General features: G+C 45.8%; 1 protein-coding gene across 3 annotated transcripts; it reads right to left on the bottom strand.

The window, feature by feature from the left end:
• Positions 1 to 1,652: 1,652 nt before the first annotated feature.
• On the bottom strand, positions 1,653 to 20,668 carry CCT7 (chaperonin containing TCP1 subunit 7). Of its 3 annotated transcripts, none has more exons than XM_030827218.1 (12): positions 15,571 to 15,830; positions 15,106 to 15,259; positions 14,063 to 14,169; positions 11,481 to 11,606; positions 10,566 to 10,618; positions 9,896 to 10,067; positions 6,717 to 6,881; positions 5,467 to 5,655; positions 4,727 to 4,824; positions 4,205 to 4,337; positions 3,214 to 3,420; positions 1,653 to 2,018 (listed from the first exon to the last, which is right to left on the bottom strand). In XM_030827218.1, the coding sequence occupies exons 2-12, from the start codon at positions 15,131 to 15,133 to the stop codon at positions 1,797 to 1,799; spliced, it is 1,500 nt and encodes a 499-aa protein (XP_030683078.1). In that variant the 5' UTR covers positions 15,134 to 15,259; positions 15,571 to 15,830; the 3' UTR covers positions 1,653 to 1,796. The 3 variants fall into 3 exon arrangements, with proteins under 3 accessions (XP_030683078.1, XP_030683079.1, XP_003262589.1); XM_003262541.3 differs by lacking the exon at positions 15,571 to 15,830 and adding an exon at positions 20,525 to 20,668 and having other exon boundaries at positions 1,654 to 2,018; XM_030827219.1 differs by lacking the exons at positions 10,566 to 10,618; positions 14,063 to 14,169; positions 15,106 to 15,259; positions 15,571 to 15,830 and having other exon boundaries at positions 11,481 to 11,542.
• Between the last annotated feature and the right edge of the window lie 6 nt (positions 20,669 to 20,674).

Here is a 20,674-nt window from a genome sequence, read left to right as displayed (position 1 = left end):
CCAGAGAAGTAAATGGTATGTGGCCACACTTGTCATCTGTGTTATGATGGTCTTTCTGCAGCTCAAGTGCACAGAGGCAGGTAACCCAGTGGAATGAAGTATTAGCAAGACTTGCCAGCGGGCACAGTTGCTCACACCTGTAATCCTAGCACTTGCGGGAGAATCGCTTGAGCCCAGGAATTCGAGACTAGTCTGGGCAACACAGTGAAACCCTGTCTCTACAAAAAAAATTGAAAAATTAGCTCGGCATGTGCCTGTATTGCCAGCTCCTTGAGAGGCTGAGGTGGGAGGATATCGAGCCAGGGAAGTGGAGGTTACAGTGAGCTGAGATCACACCACTGCACACTCCAGCTTAGGTAAGCGAGCGAGGCCCTGTCTCAGAAACAACAAAAACTTGCCTAAGGACTGCAGAAAAGCCACCTAGGGTGACTGTCCTGCCACTGCTCAACCCTGCTTTCAGTATGTGTATCCAGAGGAAACGCCTTGAGATACATCATTTCTGACTCTCAGCTAGGAGAGACTATCTTCAAGTACAAACCCAGCACCAGTACAATAGGGCAGCAGGCACTGCCCAGCCCCTCCCTGGCTTGGCTGCCTCCTCACGAGGCTCTGGCCAGCCAATCAGGCTTTGACTGCAGGAGACCAGGTTGCCATCATGGTCTGGCCTTGACTTTCTCATTTTACAAAATGTCCTTGTGCCCCTGACTTGATTCCTAGGGTCCTGAAATATTTAAAATCAGAAAAAAGTGTTTTAGGCTTAAACTGTGTCTCTAACATAAAGTAAAATAAACACTTAAGTCTCACTACTCTTTGAGCCAGCTACTCTTACCCTGTCATACGGGTAGAATAGCAGAGGCTCAGAAAAATTAGTCTACCTAAAGACCATCAAGTTAGGAGGAATGCCAGACTCCAAAGCCTGGACCTGCCTACCACCCTCTGTGCTTTAGTCCATCTAACCAGGAGTGGCTGGGTTCCGAGAATTTTTTTAAAAAATCACTTCCCAGTTTTAGCTAGCAAGTCTCAATGGCTGACAATGACATCATCATTTACCTCCAGCTTTTAACAACGACCAACTACAGCAGGGTCCAGCTATCAGGACCAGTGTAAATCAGGAAGATGTTAGACACTGCTGGATTTCCAGCTCATCTGTGACAGCCATTCCAAACTCCCATTGGTCACAAGAAAGCAGAAGGACCAAGATCACTGGGGGGCTGAACTGGAAAGACTAGGTGGGTGCTTTCAGCCATTTCCTTAGTAGCCTTCCAAGGGATCACTAGAGTTTAGAGAGCATGAGGCCTCCCTAAAACAACCTTCTCACAGTTTTGAGTAAGAGGGAACAAAAGACTAAACCAAAAGAATATGGAGATAGAAGGGGCAGACAAGGTAATGTAACCCATTTACTCAAACCAGAGAAACCCTGAGAGCAGTGTCTGGCTAGGCCAGGGCTAAACAAGATGATGCCAGAAGAAAGCAACTGTGTGTTGTCCAGCCACTTCTGGAACAAAGAATGCAACCACAGTGAAACTTCCAGACGGGCCACTCTAGTGGAGCTCACCCCAGGATGCTCGTCTCCCTGTTGGACAAGCGCATATAAAGCTAAAATTCTGAGCTACAGCCAGACATTTATGAGTACCATGCCAAAATAATTTATCCGAAGTCTTACATTTTATTTAAATAGCCTCCAGTAAGAAGAGAGTGGGCCAATTACTACCCCTTCCTTGTAAAATGAAGTAACCAAGCCAAGGAGAGTAAGTGCACCCAGCAGCCAGCCAGCCATGTGATGGGTGGGGTGCCTCTCAGTGGGGGCGGCCACGACCACGGCCCCGGCCTGCTGCTGGGGGAGCATCCACAGTCGAGCGGGGGTTCTTGATGGTTTCATCTACAGACACGATCAGGCACGCAGCCTCAGAGGCTGCTGTCAGCGCATTGATCCGCACCATAGCTGGCTCCCACACGAAGGCTTCAAAGTTGTCAGCAATGTCCTCATTGTTGATGTCCACTCCATACCATGTACCCCCCTAAAAGAGTAGGAAAAGAAAGGAGGTAATATGGAACTGCTTTCAACTTTCCTCTTGTAAACTGGTACTCCAAAAGACAGTGCTAGGAACCCGCAGACTCTCTAAACTTGGTGGCATTTCGCTGAAGAATACTGCATCTTCCTATGAGCATGCCAGGAACCTGGAAACCCCTACTCCCGCCAACTCCTCCCTTTAGCCCTGGACATACCACACAAGACCTCTGGGATCTTCTCCCAGGCAAGCTGTTGTGTTTTGGGGCGGCCCCATCCTCAGGTCACCTGAGGACTATATATATATCAAACAATGAGTTCTCAAGATAAACAGGAATAACAAAAATACTATCCAATCTTTCATCTCATTGCTTCAAATAGCCCAATTTTACAGATGAGGCAAGTAAGACACAGAGGTAAAGTGACTTTAAGCAAAAGTCCTAATACAAGCCAGAAGCAGGGTCATTCACTGGGTGCTGGGCACTTAACAAACCTCTATCTATTTAACAAATGGAGGAATTAAACTCTCAGAGAGATTGAAGTAACTAGCCCAGGGTCACACTTGGAGGGCTCTGGAGAGCTTCACCACCACACCAGTAAGCCCACTACATGTGGTCAGCGTGTGCTTCCAGGAAGGTAGATGCAAGGTTCCTCCTGTGGTACCATGAGGAGCAATCATACTCTTTTTTTTTTTTTTTGAGACGGAGTCTCGCACTATCACCCGGGCTGGAGTGCAATGGCACAATCTCTGCTCACTGCAACCTCTGCCTCCCGGGTTCAAGGGATTCTCCTGCCTCAGCCTCCCGAGTAGCTGGGATTACAGGTGCCCACCACCACCCCTGGCTAATTTTTTGTATTTTTAGTAGAGACAGGATTTCACTATGTTGGCCAGGCTGGTCTCAAACTCCTGACCTCATGATCCGCCCACCTCGGCCTCCCAAAGTGCTGGGATTACAGGCGTGAGCCACCACGCCCAGCCACAATCATACTCTTGGTAGAAGCAATGAAGAAACCCTGGATCTCCTGTGCTAGCACCTTGGCTTTCCTTCTGCCCTCAGAGGAGGCAGTTGGCCAGGCAGACAGGCTGGGTGGAGTTGCAGCCTATCTCCTGGGCCAAGCGTGCACAGCTTGAGTAAGCACAGCTCACGTTCAGAATCTAGCCCCACCTGCCCAAACCCTGAACCCTGGGGAGAGAAAGGACCCACCTGGGCATGCCGAGCCCGCAGCTTGTTGAGAATGTTTGTGGCATCAAAGCCAGCATTGTCACAGAGCTGGCGTGGGATAATCTCCAAGGCCTTGGCATATGCCCCAATCAACAGCTGCTGTTTTCCTGGAATAGTCCTTGAGTAATCCCGCAGGTACTTGGAGAGCTCCATCTCAATGGCCCCGCCACCGGCCACCACTGAATCATTCTGCAGAGATCAGACCACCTCTCAATGTAAGAGGGCCCCTGGTCCAAGCTTCCATGCTGGGCCACTCAGTAGGTCCCTTCAGCCCAGAAAGAGTGGTTCTTCATTCCTTCCTCCATCCCAAGCCCCAAATGCCCAGACACGGCCCCTATCTAGAACATTCCAACTTCAACCTGGTGAACCTTATGGTTTCTGACTATTTTCAAGGTCACCTGCAGCTCAAGGACACTGGCACAATTACTGGAATATCTGACATTAGCTCCAGTTTGCTAACAAAACCAAGTCTTTTTCTTCTGTTTGCTCTGTTGCCCAGGCTGGAGTGCAGTGGTGTGATCATAGCTCACTATAGCCTCCAACTCCTGGGCTCAAGGCATCTTTCCACCTCAGCCTCTCAAGTAGCTGGGACTGACTACAGGCACATGCCACCATTCCTGGCTAATTTTTCTATTTTTGTAGAGACAGGGTCTTGCTATGTTGCCCAGGCTGGTGTCAAACTCTTAGTCTTAAGCAACCCTCCCACCTCGGCCTTCCAAAGTGCTGGGATTATAGGTGTGAGCTACCACGCCAGGCTAAAAGAACAAGTCTTAGCTTTCAAGGCAGGATGACCTATTTTTGAGAAACTGAGGCTCAGTTTCTCTACCATTTGTGGGGCAAATCAGGGCTCACCACACCACCCAGGAAAGGGCACGTTATATAGAGAAGGAATCACCACACAAATCCAAGGTCTGATCAGCTAGGGAGATAGGAGAGAGTAGGCTGTGCAGGCAGGAGGCCATCAGCCCAGTACCTTAATGGCCCTCCTGACGATCATGATGGCATCATGCAGGGACCGCTCTGTCTCCTCCATAAACTGCTCGGCACCACCACGGAGGATGAAGGTGCATGTCTTAGCCTTGGGGCAGCCAGTAAAAAAATTGTACCTATGCGCAGGATTAAATAGTACACACATGAACTCTTGTCTGCCACCATCCTACTGTATTGTCCTCACTGCCAGCCCCCCCAACACTCAGCAGCTGCTCTTACATTCTTCACTCAGGTTACCCAATCCCAACCTTATAGACATTTTCTTGGAAAGGTCTGCAGCTGTACCACTAGGGCATAAAAGATTGTGGAGCCAAGGCTTTTAGATCTTTCTGTAATGCCGTATATTATCTGAGCTCTTTATGGCTCAAAGGTGAGACTTTGCAAAAGTTGTATACCACTTTGTACACAAAGGTGAGACTTTGTAAAAGCTGTATACCACAGCCGAAAGATGGCAGAAGACCAGACCCAGGCAGGTTTGTGAGCTTGGCCTGGGCCCACGACTCACCTCTCGCCTCCAATCTGGGTCTCTTCAAACACCTGGCATCGACCCAGCACATCTGCTGACAGAGCATTCACACTGGTCTGGATTGAGCCTCCACAGGCCTAGGGAGTAAGGAAGGCAAGATCCAGCAGTGAAGGTTCCCAAGGCCAGGCAGCTTCCTGCCACCTCATCTCAAAGCCAATTCCCATGCATGCCCTCAGAGCCTCTGCATTACCCACCCTTTCCCTTGACTTCCAGGCGACCCTTCCCCCTCTCTGAAAGAGCAAAAAAAAAACAAAATAGAACTAAAACACATCAAAGGCAAACAAGAGAAGTTAAAAGGAGATAGGGACCCATTCGATTCAGCTTATACTCCCTCCCCTAAACTAGGGTGGCACTGGGTCCAGCAACTGAACTCAGGAGTACTTTAAACCTAAAAGTATCTTTTGTGGGATGCTCATGAAAGGGAAGAAATCTGGCTGGGAAGAATCAATATTTGAGTTTGTCCAGCTAATCATAGCATTACTGCTAGGTTCTCTCACAAACCAGATTTCTGGACTTGTTTTGGTTAGACTAAAGCAGTTTGTGCTACTGGGCACACACACATGGAAATGGAGTGCTTCCTGGAAAAAAGAGAGTTAAAAAAAAAAAAAACAGGGCTCAATTCACACGCCAACCTGACAGTACACTCTGTTATACCAGGGGTCAGTGAAAACCCTTCAGGGCCACAAAGGCCAAGAAGCAGCCTGTGAAAATCTGGTTACCATCATTGTCCTCTTCAGATCCTCCTCAGGTACTCGGCCAGCACAGAACATGTCCCTGTCAGCAAAGTACTGGGTGGCCACATCCCCAATGGGGAGTTTGGACAAGACAACTTTGGCTCCGGAATGATGGATCTTCTCTAACTTGTCATAGAGAATGTTCCACTCAGCATCAACAATTGCCTGGTAATCCTGGAGAGACCCAGAAAAGGATGAGAATGCTTTGGGGTGAAGGTGGACATATACGGTAGGGTAAAATATACCCATCTGACCCCACCAAATAAAACATGCTGATTTATCTGGGAATTAACAGAGATAAACAGAACAGCCACTCCTCGGTCCAAGCAAACAAGGACCCCACGAGATGACTTAGGAATCACCTGAAACTCCCCAACACAAAAGCAGAAAGTAACCCTAAGGCTGAGAACCAGAGCTGGTGCTGTCAAGATGTAAGAAATAGTTTAACCTGGCTGAGGTCTACCCTCTTCTGAGGTGCTGGATTCATGGAGTTCCCAATAAGACCCCTTTGGCCATGCACAGTGGCTCATGCCTGTAATCACAGAACTTTGGGAGGCCAAGGCAGGTGGATCACCTGAGGTCAGGAGTTCAAGACCAGCCTGGCCAACATGGTGAAACCCTGTCTCTACTAAAAACACACAAAAAATTAGCTGGGCATGGTGGCACATACCTGTAATCCCAGCTACTCAGAAGGCTGAGGCAGGGGAATCGCTTGAACCCAGGAGGCAGAGGTTACAGTGAGCCAAGACTGCACCACTGCACTCCAGCCTGGGTGACAGAGTGAGACTCCGTCTTAAAGGAAAAAAAAAAAGACCCCTTCCCCAAGAACTGCTCAAAGGTGGGTGACACAGCTACCTCCAGAGGTAGCCTGGGTAACATCAACAATGAGAGCACACCTGTCTCTGCAGCACTAGGTCTAGTCTAGAAGTGGAGGAACTCACACCTGCACCAACAAGAGGAACCAAAATACCAGGCAGGCTATGTAGCTACAGAGGCCCTCCCAACCCCTTCCCCCGGACCAGAGCATATTTCAACAGGTCTTCCCTATCCAAATTTCCTCAGGTCAAGGTCACTCAGGGAGAATATAGAGTATGGAAAGAAGGGGACCTAGTACTTAGACATCAATATTCGGGGGGCAGGAAGAGAAAGGGGCCCACAACAGCCATGAAGACCCAGGGCTCTGGCTCAGAAAGCTGCCCATTTCCATGCCCCCAGCAACTGGTGAACCCACCTACCTCAACTGTGTGGACTCTTATCTCAGCATTGTCTTTCTCAGCTTTCAACTCGAGCTCGACATTCAAAAGGGCAATCTTGGGATTGTGGTACTTTTTGGGTTGCATTTCAAACCCAGCGTAAGAGAAAGTCTTCTTGAATGCAACACCAGCTACCAGCTGAGAATCCTGTTTTAAAAAACAAACACTTTAACGGTTTGGTACTAGCATGAAACAAAATCAAGCTAGTTGTTTGCTGGCTAGTGCTTATCCATTCCTGTGAACCTGAGCTAATCATGTCTTTATTTCACTGTTGTAACACAGCCTTTCTGTTATCATAAAATCGGAGACAAATCCTTTTTTTTTTTTTTTTTTAAATAACACAACATATTATTTCGGTTATCCCTTTAGCATAAGGAAAATCATCTAGTTAGCAGAGGCAAAGCATGGTAAAGGCCTACTGGGCTGTCCTCTAAGACTGGCCTCTGCAGCACTGGCCAATGGATAATGCTGTACAAACTTCCATAAAGTATGCCAGAAGAGGAGCCACGTGTTTACAAAGAAGGCAAAAACTGTGCAATGCTACCCCCTTCTATGCCCCAACTCCCAAATCTCAAGTCTCCTCCTGTACACCTCCATGTACCCGTAATTTGCACTGCACCCTCCACCCCCACACCCCCAACAGCATGGATACCATAGCCTTGACGCTTCCTCCCTCCAGAAGATGATGCCAAAAGGTCATAAGAATCAGAAATCCCCTGTGTAATTTCTGAGCTATCACTGCAGCTCCTCAGACCTCAATCCCTCAAGGTAGGATCTTCTACCACTTGTTCTACAACAGAGCTTCTCTGTGGGTCGGATTTAACAGCAGGGCATAATAGAAAGCACACTGCACTCAGGGCTGACTCAGCACTACCATGAGACTTAGGTTCCAATCTCAGATCTTTTCCTTACTAAATGACCGAGTCATTTCCCACACCATGAAAAAGGGTATTCAGTTCAATAACCTTTAGTTTCTCTGCCAGTGCTCATCTACAATTCTCATCTATAATACTGTAACCCATGGGTGAAGAGTATCTGTCCCCAGTTCCTGCATCATTCAAATCCACAGCTTCCTAGAGGGAGTGATGCCTGAGCTGAATGACGAATGAGCAGAAATTAGTCAAAGAGAAAAAAGGAAAAAAGGTTCTCCTAAGAGGTGAGAGGCATTGTGGAATCAGAGAATGAAAAGCCATTTGAAGTTGATAGAATTTAGAGGGTAAGAACCAGCCAGTGAGGAAGAGAGAGGGGAAGCAGGCAGGGATCAGTTTAGAAGGATCTTACAGGCTCTGTTAATGCCTGGCTTCGTATAGGGAATGTAGACGTCAGAAGGCTTTACGCAGAGGAATAAAGTAGGAAACTTCACCCTGCAAATAGTAAATAAGTACAATGGATTTAGGGGATCCAAGACTGGAAGAGGGGTGGCAATGCTCCCAGGAAAGAGTAAAAGAGACAGACTCAAGAAATAATTAGGAAATCACGAGGTAAAATGGAACAATGGTAACTGACAGGCTGGAGTCAGAAGGGTTTTCCAGGATGATCCCAGATTTCTGGTTTGAGTGATTGAATAAACGGTGGTGATACCAACTATGACTGGAAATACAGAAAATGCTATCACAGGACTGGAGGACAAAATAAAGTGTTTAACAGCAGTTAGACACAAGAGCTGAGGCTCAGAGGAGAGGTGAGGACTAAAGATCCATATCTTTATGGATGTGCCCCAGGCACATCAGGAAATTCTCAGTTAACCCTGGTAACAAGTAAATAATTACTACCACTATTTAATGAATTCTGGGTCAGGTTTGTATGTACTTAATGAATGTAGGACAGTCTGGGAAAAACACAAGTGAGGCTTAGAGTCCCTGACTTTCTTGCCAGGTAAGATTATTAGTCCTGATTTCTAGTTTAGTGGATGCCAATCTAATCTCAAGCATTTATGGAAGTAGGAAGGCCCAAGAGAAGATGAAAAATTGTTACTAAAAAAGTGAGTAAAGACAAAGTCAGCAAGCCATGATGAAGATAGGGAAACGGCTCAGATGACCTCCAGGTTCCTCACAGCTTTATTACATACAGAGAATCTCAGCCCACTGGTCTGACATGTGCCATAATAGGAGGGGAAATGGCAAAGTGGGAATGCAATTTGGGAAGGTAAAATTTAAAGAGAAGGACCAGGCTATCTTTCAAGCTGGTCCTCCTCTATCCAAATTGCTTCAGTTGAGGTCACTGACGAAGAGTAATAAGTACAGCAGGCCATAGACTGAAAAGGCCAAAAGCAGCATGGAGATAAAAAGGACCTTTCCAGACAGATACTACTGTGTTAAAAAGAAGGAGTTGCACTGTCCAAGATAGTAGCCATTAGCTATATGTTGCCATTTAAATGGAAATAAAATTAAGATTCAGTTCCTCAGTTACATTAGTTGCATTTCAGGTGCTCAGTAGCCAAGTGTGGATGGGGCTATCATATTGGACAGTGCAGATATGTAACAGTCCCACCACCCTACAGAAAGCTCTACTGGAGGGTGCTAAGAGCTACACATGCTAATATGGATCAGTTTCTAAAATATGTTGTTAAATGGACAAAAGCAAGCTATAGAACACTATATAAGCAATCTTTTGTCTTTAAAAAACAGTATTTACATACATGCTCATATATGCACAAAGTAATTCTGCAAGGATACACACAAACTCATAGTGGCTGTATATGGGGCAGGGGTAGTGCATGAAACACTTTTAACTTGAGGCCCCTTCACAGTTTGAAATATGTATCATCTATTCAAGATAAATGAAAGAAGGGCGAGCTTAACAGTATCACTTAGGAGTAAGCAGTGAACTGAAAAATCCCTCTCAGATGTATTAATTGGGAGGTCATTGATAATTTGAGCTAGTGCTACTACCCCCCCACCACCCACTGACACAGAGAACCTGAGATTCTGAAAATCATCCAGTCCAATTTTCCATTCTGCTGACAAATAATATCCACAGAGGTTACCAAGTTTATCTAGTCACAGCCTCTAATGGCAGTATGGGAAGTACAATGTAAGTCTGACTTCCTGCCTAACATGCATTCTCTTTACTCCTGTAATGAGTACACTTCTGCCATATGAAGCTGTCCGAAGGGTCCATATGAAAGCAAGAGCTGTCTAGGAAGGCCACAGCAGGCTTACCTCGAGGGCTCCGCCCTGCACCTTCTTGATTCCAATCATTTTAAGCTGCAGCAAATCATCGAGCATCATCACTGCTTCCACCACCATCTTAGCAAAGAAAGCTTTCTGCTGGGAGATCAGCTTGGAGCTCAGAGCGGTCATGGCACACTTTTCCAGCAGCTTCCTCTGCTCCCTGGGACACAAGGGCAGAATCTGCATCAGGTCTTGAAAACCAAATCCCTCTTATCTGATTCTATTACAATGTGGAGGTAGTTCCCTTCCAGTATCTAAACTCAGCCCTCTCCAACTTCACCTTCTGTATCTTTAGGGCAGATTATCAGTGACAGATGGTGACTGCAGTCAAAGATCTCATATGTGGCAGCTTTTAAACTACAGTCAACAGCTTCTTTTGTGCTCTGTGAGCTAGGACACAGCCAAGGGTCTGGCACCAGCCAAACAGCCCCAGGCACATAGGGGGATTGCAGCATGCTTCTGCATCCAATTTGGCCACAGGAAGTCAGTCAAGGTTCTGACAAAGGCCTGACGCGGTGACTTGCACCTGTAATCCCAGCACTTTAGGAGTCGCAGGTGGGAGATCACTTGAGCCAGTAGTTCAAGACTAGCCTGGGCAATACAGCGAGGCTCCGTCTCTTTAAAATAAAAAAAAAAAAAATGCCCACTACAGACTTACACTTTATCTGCCTTCTTCACGGTCACAGCAATCTCTTTGATCTTGTTAACTGCCTGCCAAGAACAGAAGTTGAGTGAGTCTATCATGCTAAAGACAAACTGCTTAAGTGGACCTCAATCTCTCACTAGTCCTGAGTCTGTTTACTCCCAAATCCTAAGCATTTCTACTCTACAGCTGAAACACTTCTAGGTCTTGTAACTGCTCAGAAAAATGTAAAACTCTATAGTTCAGAAAATTCCAAAAGTCAGAAATGCAAAGTGGGTATACAGTTCTGAAGAATCAGGGTGCTTCCAAGATTTTGCTCTGGGTCTGCAGGTAACACACTAAAACAAATGAGTGGAAACAGCTGTGACATGAGATTAAGCCAAACCTCCTGGTTTACTAAAAACACCTATGACAACTTCTAGCACTTTATGTATTAGTTATATATAAAATATGCATACAAATATATAAACTTTTTATCTTTTCCAAAGTACTCCTCATATATTATTTCATTTTAATGTCACCACTCAAATTAGAGATAGCAAAGAAAGTAAGGCCTAGAAAGATTAAATGACTTGCCCCAGATCACAAATGAAGGTTAGAGGGCAAATAATCGCTAGGTCTCAATATACACCATGAGGTACTTGAGTGTAGCATGTAGTAGTAGTGTACGATGATCTCTTAGTCCTTCCTCAGAGACTATGGCTACATCAGAGTCTACCAGGCTGACTAACCTGAGGCTTAAAGAGATTAAGTAATACACCTCATCAAATGGCTACAGAATAGTAGAACTGAGATTACTAGGGAGACGTCAGAAAATGCCCAAAGTACCCTGTTCCCCAGTCCCTCCACACTCCTGAAAAGAAATTCCCCTTCCTAAGAGAAATGTGAACGTGTCCAGGCCCAAGACAAGGTTAATCAGTACTGTCATACCAGCTGGGTGGCTGTGCGGAAAGCTCGAATGATGATCTGGGGGTGTAAACCTTCCTCCACATAGGGTTTCACCTGCTTCAGAAACTCTGCAGCCAGCAAGGTCACTGAGGTGGTGCCATCACCCACCTGGAAGATGATGACAGGAAATACACGTTTTCTGATGTTTGGGGAATAAAGCCCTGAAACTCCATTTTAAGGCACGCTACCCATTTAAACTGAATATTATTTAAATGGATGTCAAGCTTTTTTCTGGAAGCACAGGTTTTTGCAACAAGTAGAAAGAAGGTAATGGTAGTTACATATCCATCATTTCAAACAGTCCTGGGGGCTACAAAATTAATTCCCCAGACAGCCCCATTCTCTAAAGAGGGCCGATGTGGACAATCAAATGTTCTCAGGGTATAAAATTACACACATGAATTGAGAACTTATGTTACGTACAAGGCATTGTGATGAATAAGACAGTCCTTGTCATGCTTATTATAATACAATACTTACAATAATCATGGTACCAAGAAGCAAGAGATAAACATTGTTTAAGAAGCAAAAGGTGGCCGGGCACGGTGGCTCACACCTGTAATCCCAGCACTTTGGGAGGCCGAGGCAGGCGGATCACCTGAGGTCAGGAGTTCAAGACCAGCGTGGACAACATGGTGAAACCCCGTCTCTACTAAATATACAAAGATTAGCTGGGTGTGGTGGCGGGCGCCTATAATCCCAGCTACTTGGGAGGGTGAGGCAGGAGAATTGCTTGAACCTTGGAGGCAGAGGTTGCAGTGAGCCAAGATCGCACCACAGCACTCCAGCCTGGGCGACAGAGTGAGACTCCGTCTCAAGAAGCAAAAGGTACTGTAGGAGTTCCTTTCTTTTTTAATAGAGAAAAGGTCTCACTATGTTGTCTAGACTGGTCTTGAACTCCTGGCCTCAAGCAATCCTCCCACCTTGGCCTCCCAAAGTGCTAGAATTACAGGCATGAGCCACTGCATCTGGCCAGGAGTTAAAAGAAAAAAAAAAGGTAATTTTCAGCCAAATCCCACTAAAACAAATCTCCTAGGACCAGCCAAAGTTCTTTATATTTCAAAAACTATGAGGAGGCCGGGCACGGTGGCTCACGCCTATAATCCCAGCACTTGGGGAGGCTGAGGCGGGTGGATCACCTGAGGTCAGGAGTTCGAGACCAGCCTGGCCAACATGGTGAAACCCCGTCTCTACCAAAAATACAAAAATTACCCGGGCATAGTGACGGGCGCCTGTAATCTCAGCTACTCAGGAGGCTGAGGCAGGAGAATTGCTTGAACCCAGGAGGCGGAGGGTACAGTGAGCCGAGATCACACCATTGCACTCCAGCCTGGGCAACAAGAATGAAACACCTTCTCAAAAGAAAAATAAAAAACTACTGGGAATAAGCAGATTACTAGTCTGCTAATCTTTTTTAGACGGTGCTCTTCTGTGATGGGATCTAAATCCTATTTAATGAGGGTGAAAAAGAAAAAGAGCTTTCAAGAAAATTGGATAAACTCTAAACTGGAAGAAATTTATTTCGGTAGAGATGGGGTTGTGCTGTATTGCCCAGGCTGATCTCAAACTCCTGGACTGAAGGGATCCTCCCACCTTGGCCTCCTAAAGTAATGAGATACAAGCATGAGCCACCATGCTTAGCCCAGAAATTTATTTTTAACTTCATGTATGTTCACTGTGTAAGGTAAGAAATTCTCAAGGGGCCAAAAAAAAGGGCTACTATAGAGAAGGTTTAAGTGGCCAGATTTCTGGACCAAAAGGCATTATTCCCTCATTGAAGACAAAAACAAATCAAATCCAGACTCTTCTCTCTTTAATTTTATATATGCTATACCTGTTTTATAGGCTGGTGGCTCCTAATAAACCTTTTAATATAACTTCAGGACATACCTGTAGTATACATATTTTGCAGTACTCTAAAATACAAAACCTATCTGTCAACACGTTTATTAATACTCCAGTGTTAGAATTTATTTTTAAAAGACAGACTGGCTAATGCCATGAATTATACACTTAAAAATGGTTATGAGAATAAATGTTATGTCTATTTCATCATCAGTTTAAAAAAGAAAAAAAGCCTGGTGTAGTGGGGAATGCCAGTAGTTCCAATGACTAAGGAAGCTGAGGTGAGAGGTGGCTTGAGCCCAGGAGTTCAAGGCCAACCTGCCAACCTGGGAAACACAGTAAGAACCTATCTCTTAAAAAAAAAAAAAAAGGCAGATTAGAAGCCTTAGTTTACAGTCCCATTTTATAAGAGATCAGAGGTCAAATTATTTAACCTGGCAACTCACACAAATGACAGCACACAACCTGTTAAGATCTCAGGCAGTAGACTTCTATCTAAAGACTGTTGTCATTCATCAATGTATTAATGGATGTGAAAAGCTACATGTAACGAAATAGTATGAATTTTAAAAGGCTGTTAATTCTAAATACTTTTATAAGCATGTATTACTTGTACAATTATAATTATATAAAATCTTTAAAAAATTTAATAGAGGAGCACTAAGGAGCAAGCAAGCACGTGTTTCAACCTCCACTTAAACACACAACTATTTTCCTACCTCAGCATCTTGGGATTTGGCAATATCTACCAAAGTCTTTGCTGCAGGATGGACAACATCAAGAAGTTTCAGAATTGTGGCCCCATCATTAGAAATTGTTGCTTTGCCTTAAAAGAAACAAACAAAAATTTAAAGCCCCTTTCTTAAATGCTGTCTTCAAGTTGGACCTAGAGCCCATGTACACTTTACTGGGATGGGGCAGAGCAGATCACGGCAAGGCTGAAGGGAAAGGATACCTATCTGATCTTTCTATACAGAATTACCTCTGTACATAAAGGGTCTAAAATCACAAGCTTTTGAAGACCACAGACTCCCAATTTTCCTTGAAGAACAATTAAGACAGGTCAACTGGATACAGAAAGGATTTTTTAAATAAAAGTAGCCACTTAGATATTCTTACCACAGTTGATACCCTCACACATCAATTAATATACCAAGATATAAACAGGAATTTTCTCGTCTTGATAACAATGGAAGTGACCACAGGAAACTCCAGATGGTTCTGTTTCATGTTTCTAGGCCACGTCTCCCTATGAGGCAACAGGCTCCTGAGGCTAGGTTCTCTCATATATTCCCACACGGGCTCAGCAGTCAGGACAATATAAGAAGCTTCAGAGTGAGTCATCTTTCAACAATCTTTTTTTTTTTTTTTTTTTTTTTGAGACAGAGTCTTGCTCTGTCGCCCAGGCTGGAGTGCAGTGGCGCAATCTCGGATCACTGCAAGCTCCGCCTCCCGGGTTCACGCCATTCTCCTGCCTCAGCCTCTCCGAGTAGCTGGGACTACAGGCGCCCACCACCACGCCCGGCTAATTTTTTGTATTTTTAGTAGAGACGGGGTTTCACCGTGGTCTCGATCTCCTGACCTCGTGATCCGCCCGCCTCAGCCTCCCAAAGTGCTGGGATTTCAAGCGTGAGCCACCACACCCGGCCTCAACAATCTTAAAAGCAGTGGGATTTCTGATACCAACCTATGCTAGTCCCAAACACCACCCCCAAGGAGCCTCCTCTCCTGCACACAGGCCTGAGGAACTCCGTAGACTTACCTCTGCCATCTACAATAAGCTTGTCCATGCCACGGGGACCCAGGGTAGTTCTTACAGCCTCAGCAATCACCTGGCAAGCACTGATGTTACTCACAAGCTGGGGGATGCCTTGGGAGCTATCAGTCCCCTCTTTCAATAGGATAACTGGTGTGGGCTAGAAAAGAAAGAGAAAGTAACTGCTTTTAATAATTATCTATTATAATGAGACTGGAGGGGAAAGGGGAGAATGCTCCCATCTCTCCCTTAACAGAATTATCTAGAGGTCTTCTTAAACCACATTCCCCCAACTGTCTACCACATCCATTCCCCAACCAGCCTCTACCTCCAGAGACGCTATCAAATTTAGCCTACCCTGCAGGTATGCTAGACAGGAAAATGGTTTGAGAAGCACTGACCTAGTCTAAAAGAAAAAATCATGAGTTCTCCAGTACCCAGCTGAATGACCATTGCCTTTTCACTTCTGACCTTACTCCCTGTGCTGAGGAATTGGGTCACAACACAGGAGGAAGAGGCAGACCCTGCTAAGTGTTCATCCCGCAGCAAAACATCCACTTGTCTGTGTTACAGCTCAATCTTAGAGAAGCAAATGCGACACTGATGCAAAATGCAAGATGCCAACAGCTTGAGGTGTTGTCCTGGAGATGCCTAGGCAGTCAGCTTTATATAACAGTGATGTTCAGCTGCAGTGTAGGAGAACAGGCAGAGAAACAAATAGCACCTTTGCCCTGTTTTGAAAAATGATGGCAAATCTAATTCATACAGTAATGTTTCCATCTCTCATGCTGGCTCAATAAAGCTTCCGTGTGACTAATTTCCAATCAGATACCCCAAAGAAGTTTTTCTCTTTCTATATTGCATTGGTCTACAAAACATTCCCTATCCCTGTAAGGGCTTCATTTGCAGACCTGCTTTAGAAACTCTGAGAAACAGGGATACTTGCTTGTTTTAAAGGGCCCGCTCAGATATCTTTGCTCCAGTGACCACCATTATTAGCACAGAGAGTAATTTCTCAGCTTAGCAAACCAGAGTACTTTCTCTCCGCATTCAAATCTGAGCCTTCAGAGATGAGCCCACGAACTAGATCCAGTCTTCTCAAGTGTTTCTGGGTAATTTTGTGTGTGACACAGAATGTAATAAGGATAAATACTATTTCAAAACTTTTACTGTGTTAAATTTGTTACTAGGCTATGATTAAAAATGTATTTCTTACTGTGGAATGCAATAAAAAGTTTGAAAGCCATCACCTAGTCCTTAGAGGTACATAGATGTCTGAGCAAGAAAGGCACAGGAAAGCACAGGGCTTTCCCAACCTAACAATGAGGAGTGAGGAATTCCTGCCAAACCCAGAGTCTAGCCACCCATGAGGCTGATTCCTTATTAACTGGTCAATTCCTTAAAAAGCTCAACTCTTTTGGCCAGCACAGCTGGAGGGTAGTAAGCAAGAGGAAGACTGGAATAAAGCTGAAGAGGCAGGCAGGAACCAGATCACATACACACTTGTATAGACACACTATGGTGAGGAGTTCAGATTTCATTCCTAAAAAGGAAAGCCCTGGGAAGCTTTCAGCAGAGGAATGGCATACTGTGATTTACATAAAAAACAAAAACCAGTGATCAACAGGATCACTTGAGCTCACGGAGTTCCAGACCAGCCTGGGGAACATGGCAAAACCCTGTCTCTACAAAAAGAAAACGAAAGATACCCAATAAACTCTACGGAATAAGAGAGTGGGAGTAATTTAATATATTATTCATTTTTTTTTTTTATATTTCTAAGAGACAGGGTCTTGCTCCACCACCCATGCTGGAGTGCAGTGGTGAGATTATAGCTTACTATAAGCTCAAGCCTCCTGAGTAGCTGGGCCTCAAGGCATGTGGTACCACACCTGGCTAATTTTTTAAATTTGTATTTAAAAAATGTTGCCCAGGCTGGTCTCCAACTCCTGGCCTCAAACAATCCTCCTGCATCAGCCTTCTAAAGTGCTAGGATTACAGGCATAAGGCACCATGCCAGGCCCTCATTAAATTTTTTTAAATGCTTGTCAATCATACATTACTCATTTTATTTTTTATTTTAAAAAGAATGCTTGTCATGTAAACCCCTACATTTGGGGTCAGGCATCAACTGAAGGGAAAATTCCTTCCTTTTGCTGGAGTGTCCCAGGTCTGGTGGCAAGAAATGGCTTCTCTATACTCCCAGCATTCTTTCTGGCCCTTCAGCTGGCCCCGTCCCTGGCACCTTCTGCAAGGGAAAGATGTGTGTCCTGAAAGGCCCCACCATCTCCCAGTCTTGCTAAATCATTCCTTATGGCAGCCCCAAGTCTTCTCTGGTCCACCCCTGCCACGGATGGAGTCTTACACTTTAAATCAAAAACTAACATGAGTCTCAATCACTTCCTATCACCTTCGGCAGGTTCTTTCACCTCCTTAACAAGTTAACTTATCCAATGCTTGTGTATACTTTTTCTCACCTCAACCTGCAAAGTGTACCCCCATCTAAAATAGTCACTCTGCCATCTTCTACCAAAACCACTTTCTTACCACCAGGCCACCAATTCCTCAGAGCTCCAATTCTTCCAAGAAGTTTTCTCTACAGTAATAAACAAGGGCATCTAAACAGGGGATCCCATAACTTTCTCTTCACTTGCCCTTGCTCACAACTTTTGTATCACCATCCATCTTAAGTATAAGCTTTCCAAAGACAAGGACCAGAATAACCTTAATTTGAAGAGTGCCAAGATTTGGCCACACATGAAGCAATATTCAGCAGCTTTTGGGGCTGAAAATCCAACTGCTACTTGTAAGTGCTTGACAGCACTGGCTTCTTGACTTTTGGGGAGAAAAGCACTGGCAGTACAGTAACACTAAATTTACTGAGAGTTCTTAAGCACAATGCAGGAAGAGCTTGGAAGCAGCTCACCACAGATTCCCCAGGTTCCCTATGCTTTGTAGGCCCTGAAGAAATGGCAGGCTGGGTAGAGAGCATCTATGGGGTGGAAAAGGTGGCAGAGCTGGACTGAGTCAAGCCAAGCCAAGCAGGATAGGTTCTCTTCTAACAGTTCCCCAGCAGCAGGCACTGTATGGAAAGTCCAGCTTCCGTCCCTTAGTTATTTTCAACCTCGCTCCTTTTTTTTATTCCTCTAATAAATAAGAAACAAGGTCGGGTGCGGTGGCTCACGCCTGTAATCCCAGCACTTTGGGAGTCCAAGGTGGGTGAATCACAAGGTCAGGTGATCGAGACCAGCCTGGTCAACACAGTGAAACCCCGTCTCTACTAAAAATACAAAAATTAGCCAGGCATGGTGGCATACGCCTGTAATCCCAGCTACTTGGGAGGCTGAGGCAGGAGAATTACTTGAACCTGGGAGTGGAGGTTGCAGTGAGCCAAGATCGCACCTCTGCACTCCAACCTGGGCAACAGAGCAAGACTCCATCTTGGGGAAAAAAAAAAAAGAAAAAGAAACAAAAGCAGACTCCAGTAATTGGCCACAGGTATCATGGAAGGTTTTGGAATTTCAGCTTACTGATCTTCCTCTTCATCCTACTTTAAAACTTTCACTAAGCATCATTAAGCTTAATGGTTTACAAAACAAAAACAAGTGTGTATATGCCAAGGCACATAGCGTTCAACACCACAAAGGCAAGGACATACATTTTATACAAGCTGTACCAACATCACAGGACTGAGGTTTCAGGGGACCTTTTCACCTCTCTTTCGATTACAGAAGTATTCTAGAATATCAGGACACAATTTGAAGACAGGAAGACTCTTGGAGATAGAAGTTTTACATTCCAAAAATGGGGAGGAGATATCAAGAGCCAATAGAACAGGGAAACAGTCAATCTGACAGAGGAGGGGTCAGTTCAGGGAAAACACAAGTGTGGTGATCTAGAGCCCACTGGTGAAGTTTTATCACGGCAGAGAATGGCGGTTCTGATCCCCAGCTGTGTGAATGTGAACCAAAGCTCTTATGGAAGCCCTGGCAGCGGGATGGACTGATTCCAGAGATGAAAGGAAGCAAACAACCACCTCGCCAAGTAAGAGCTAACATTGCTGAGTGCTTACTATCTGCTAGGCACACTGACAAACTGAGAACCAGAAATTAAATAACATGCTCAAAGTCACACAGCTAGTAAGTGGCAGAGCTAGGTTACAAACCTAGGCATTCGGTGTAGCTCCAGAGGCCTTACTCTCAACTACTATACTATGCTGCCTCTGCACAGAAGATGAAAACGACTTCAAGAATGAGCAATGCTAGAGACATAAAGGGGAAAGGAAGCACTGTTAAATGCGAATTTCCTTCTACCTTGGGTACAAGCGGGATTCACAGGGCATTTGGTAGAACACCTAAAAGGTGTCTGCCTCCCTAACAGGACAGGGAAAGCTGCAGGAAGCAGGAAAAGAACAGAAGATTGAGTCGGACAGGCCAAAATGAGTAAGTGAACTGCCAAGTGCACAGAAAGCAGTATCTCAGTCAGGGCCAAACACCACCTCGGAAGCTGGCCCTACTCAATAACAACCCAGGAGATAGCATCGAGGCTTGGGACCCACGGAAAGTATCTGAAGCTCCTAGAGAGAGAGAAAAGAAGTGTGGGGAGTAGGGCTACGAGGAGCACTTTGGGTGGCTCCAGGACTCACAGCAACTCCGTCGCCCCAAATTTTAAGAAAACGAGACCCAGAGTTAGGTAGCCAACTAGAAAAGCCTTTCTTATGTCATCAGAGTCCAAGCCTGGGTCTTCCCACCTCCGATACAGTGTCTCCATCTACCTTTCCCGTTCTCCTGGCTGAGAGGCTGCACCCCCCAGCAACCACCAGGGCCTGGTACATTCAGTAGGCATTAAAAACGCGTTTATTTAATGACTGAGCGAGTAAGTGAATGAATTAAAAGTACTAGGGAAGGCGTCTGCTTCTCTGCACGCTGCGGTGAGGGTCAGCGAGTGACCATAGTGAGTCCCTAGGCGGGCACAATATGAGGTCCCCAACGTGCCTCTGCCGGTTCTAGGAAGCACACGTCTTTACAGCCCGCAAATCTCAGGGCAGCCCTAGCTTCCAAGTCTAGCTGCCGACCGCGTAACCACGGCCGACCTGCACTCGTTTCACGCAAGTCCCGGTCATGCGAGGCTAAAAAAGAGGTCCCGGACGTGGGTTCGCGGGCCCGAAGCACCCTGGGACTTGTAGTCCCCAACCGGCCCGCCCAAAGACTACCCTAAAGCTCCACGCAGCCCTCGCCAACAGCTCCAGCGCCGTGCTCGGGCCGAGCCAGGCCGCGGCTGGCCGGGGTCGCCCCTAAGCTGGGGATCTGGGCGAGGACAGAGGCAGCAAGCAAAAGAGGGTCCTACAGAGCAAGCCCAGGCCGAGCGGCGCCGGCCACCGGCCAGATGGCAGCTGATGGCGACGGATGCGCGAGACGCCACTCACCATCATTTTGGAAGCTTATTCAGCGGCCCGCCACTCTCCCCTCTTCTCCGAGACGGGGCCACCCAGCAACCCACAATGCCTCGCGCAATAGAAATACCCAGAAGCTTGGGCCGGGAGAGGAAGAGAACGGACCACTTCCGCTACTCTATG

This window comes from Nomascus leucogenys, chromosome 14, assembly GCF_006542625.1.
Source record: "Nomascus leucogenys isolate Asia chromosome 14, Asia_NLE_v1, whole genome shotgun sequence".
Taxonomy (NCBI): domain Eukaryota; kingdom Metazoa; phylum Chordata; class Mammalia; order Primates; family Hylobatidae; genus Nomascus; species Nomascus leucogenys.
Note: the sequence above shows the minus strand (reverse complement) of the source record. Positions and strands in the feature narration are given on the sequence as shown.

Excerpts from the sequence above, each read along its gene's own strand:
- CCT7 (XM_003262541.3), bottom strand. Across the intron at positions 10,068-10,565 it reads GTGAAGAAGGCAGATAAAGT|GGAGCAGAGGAAGCTGCTGG; the intron begins GTAAGTCTGTAG and ends CTTGTGTCCCAG. Across the intron at positions 6,882-9,895 it reads TGCAGGGCGGAGCCCTCGAG|GATTCTCAGCTGGTAGCTGG; the intron begins GTAAGCCTGCTG and ends TTTTTAAAACAG.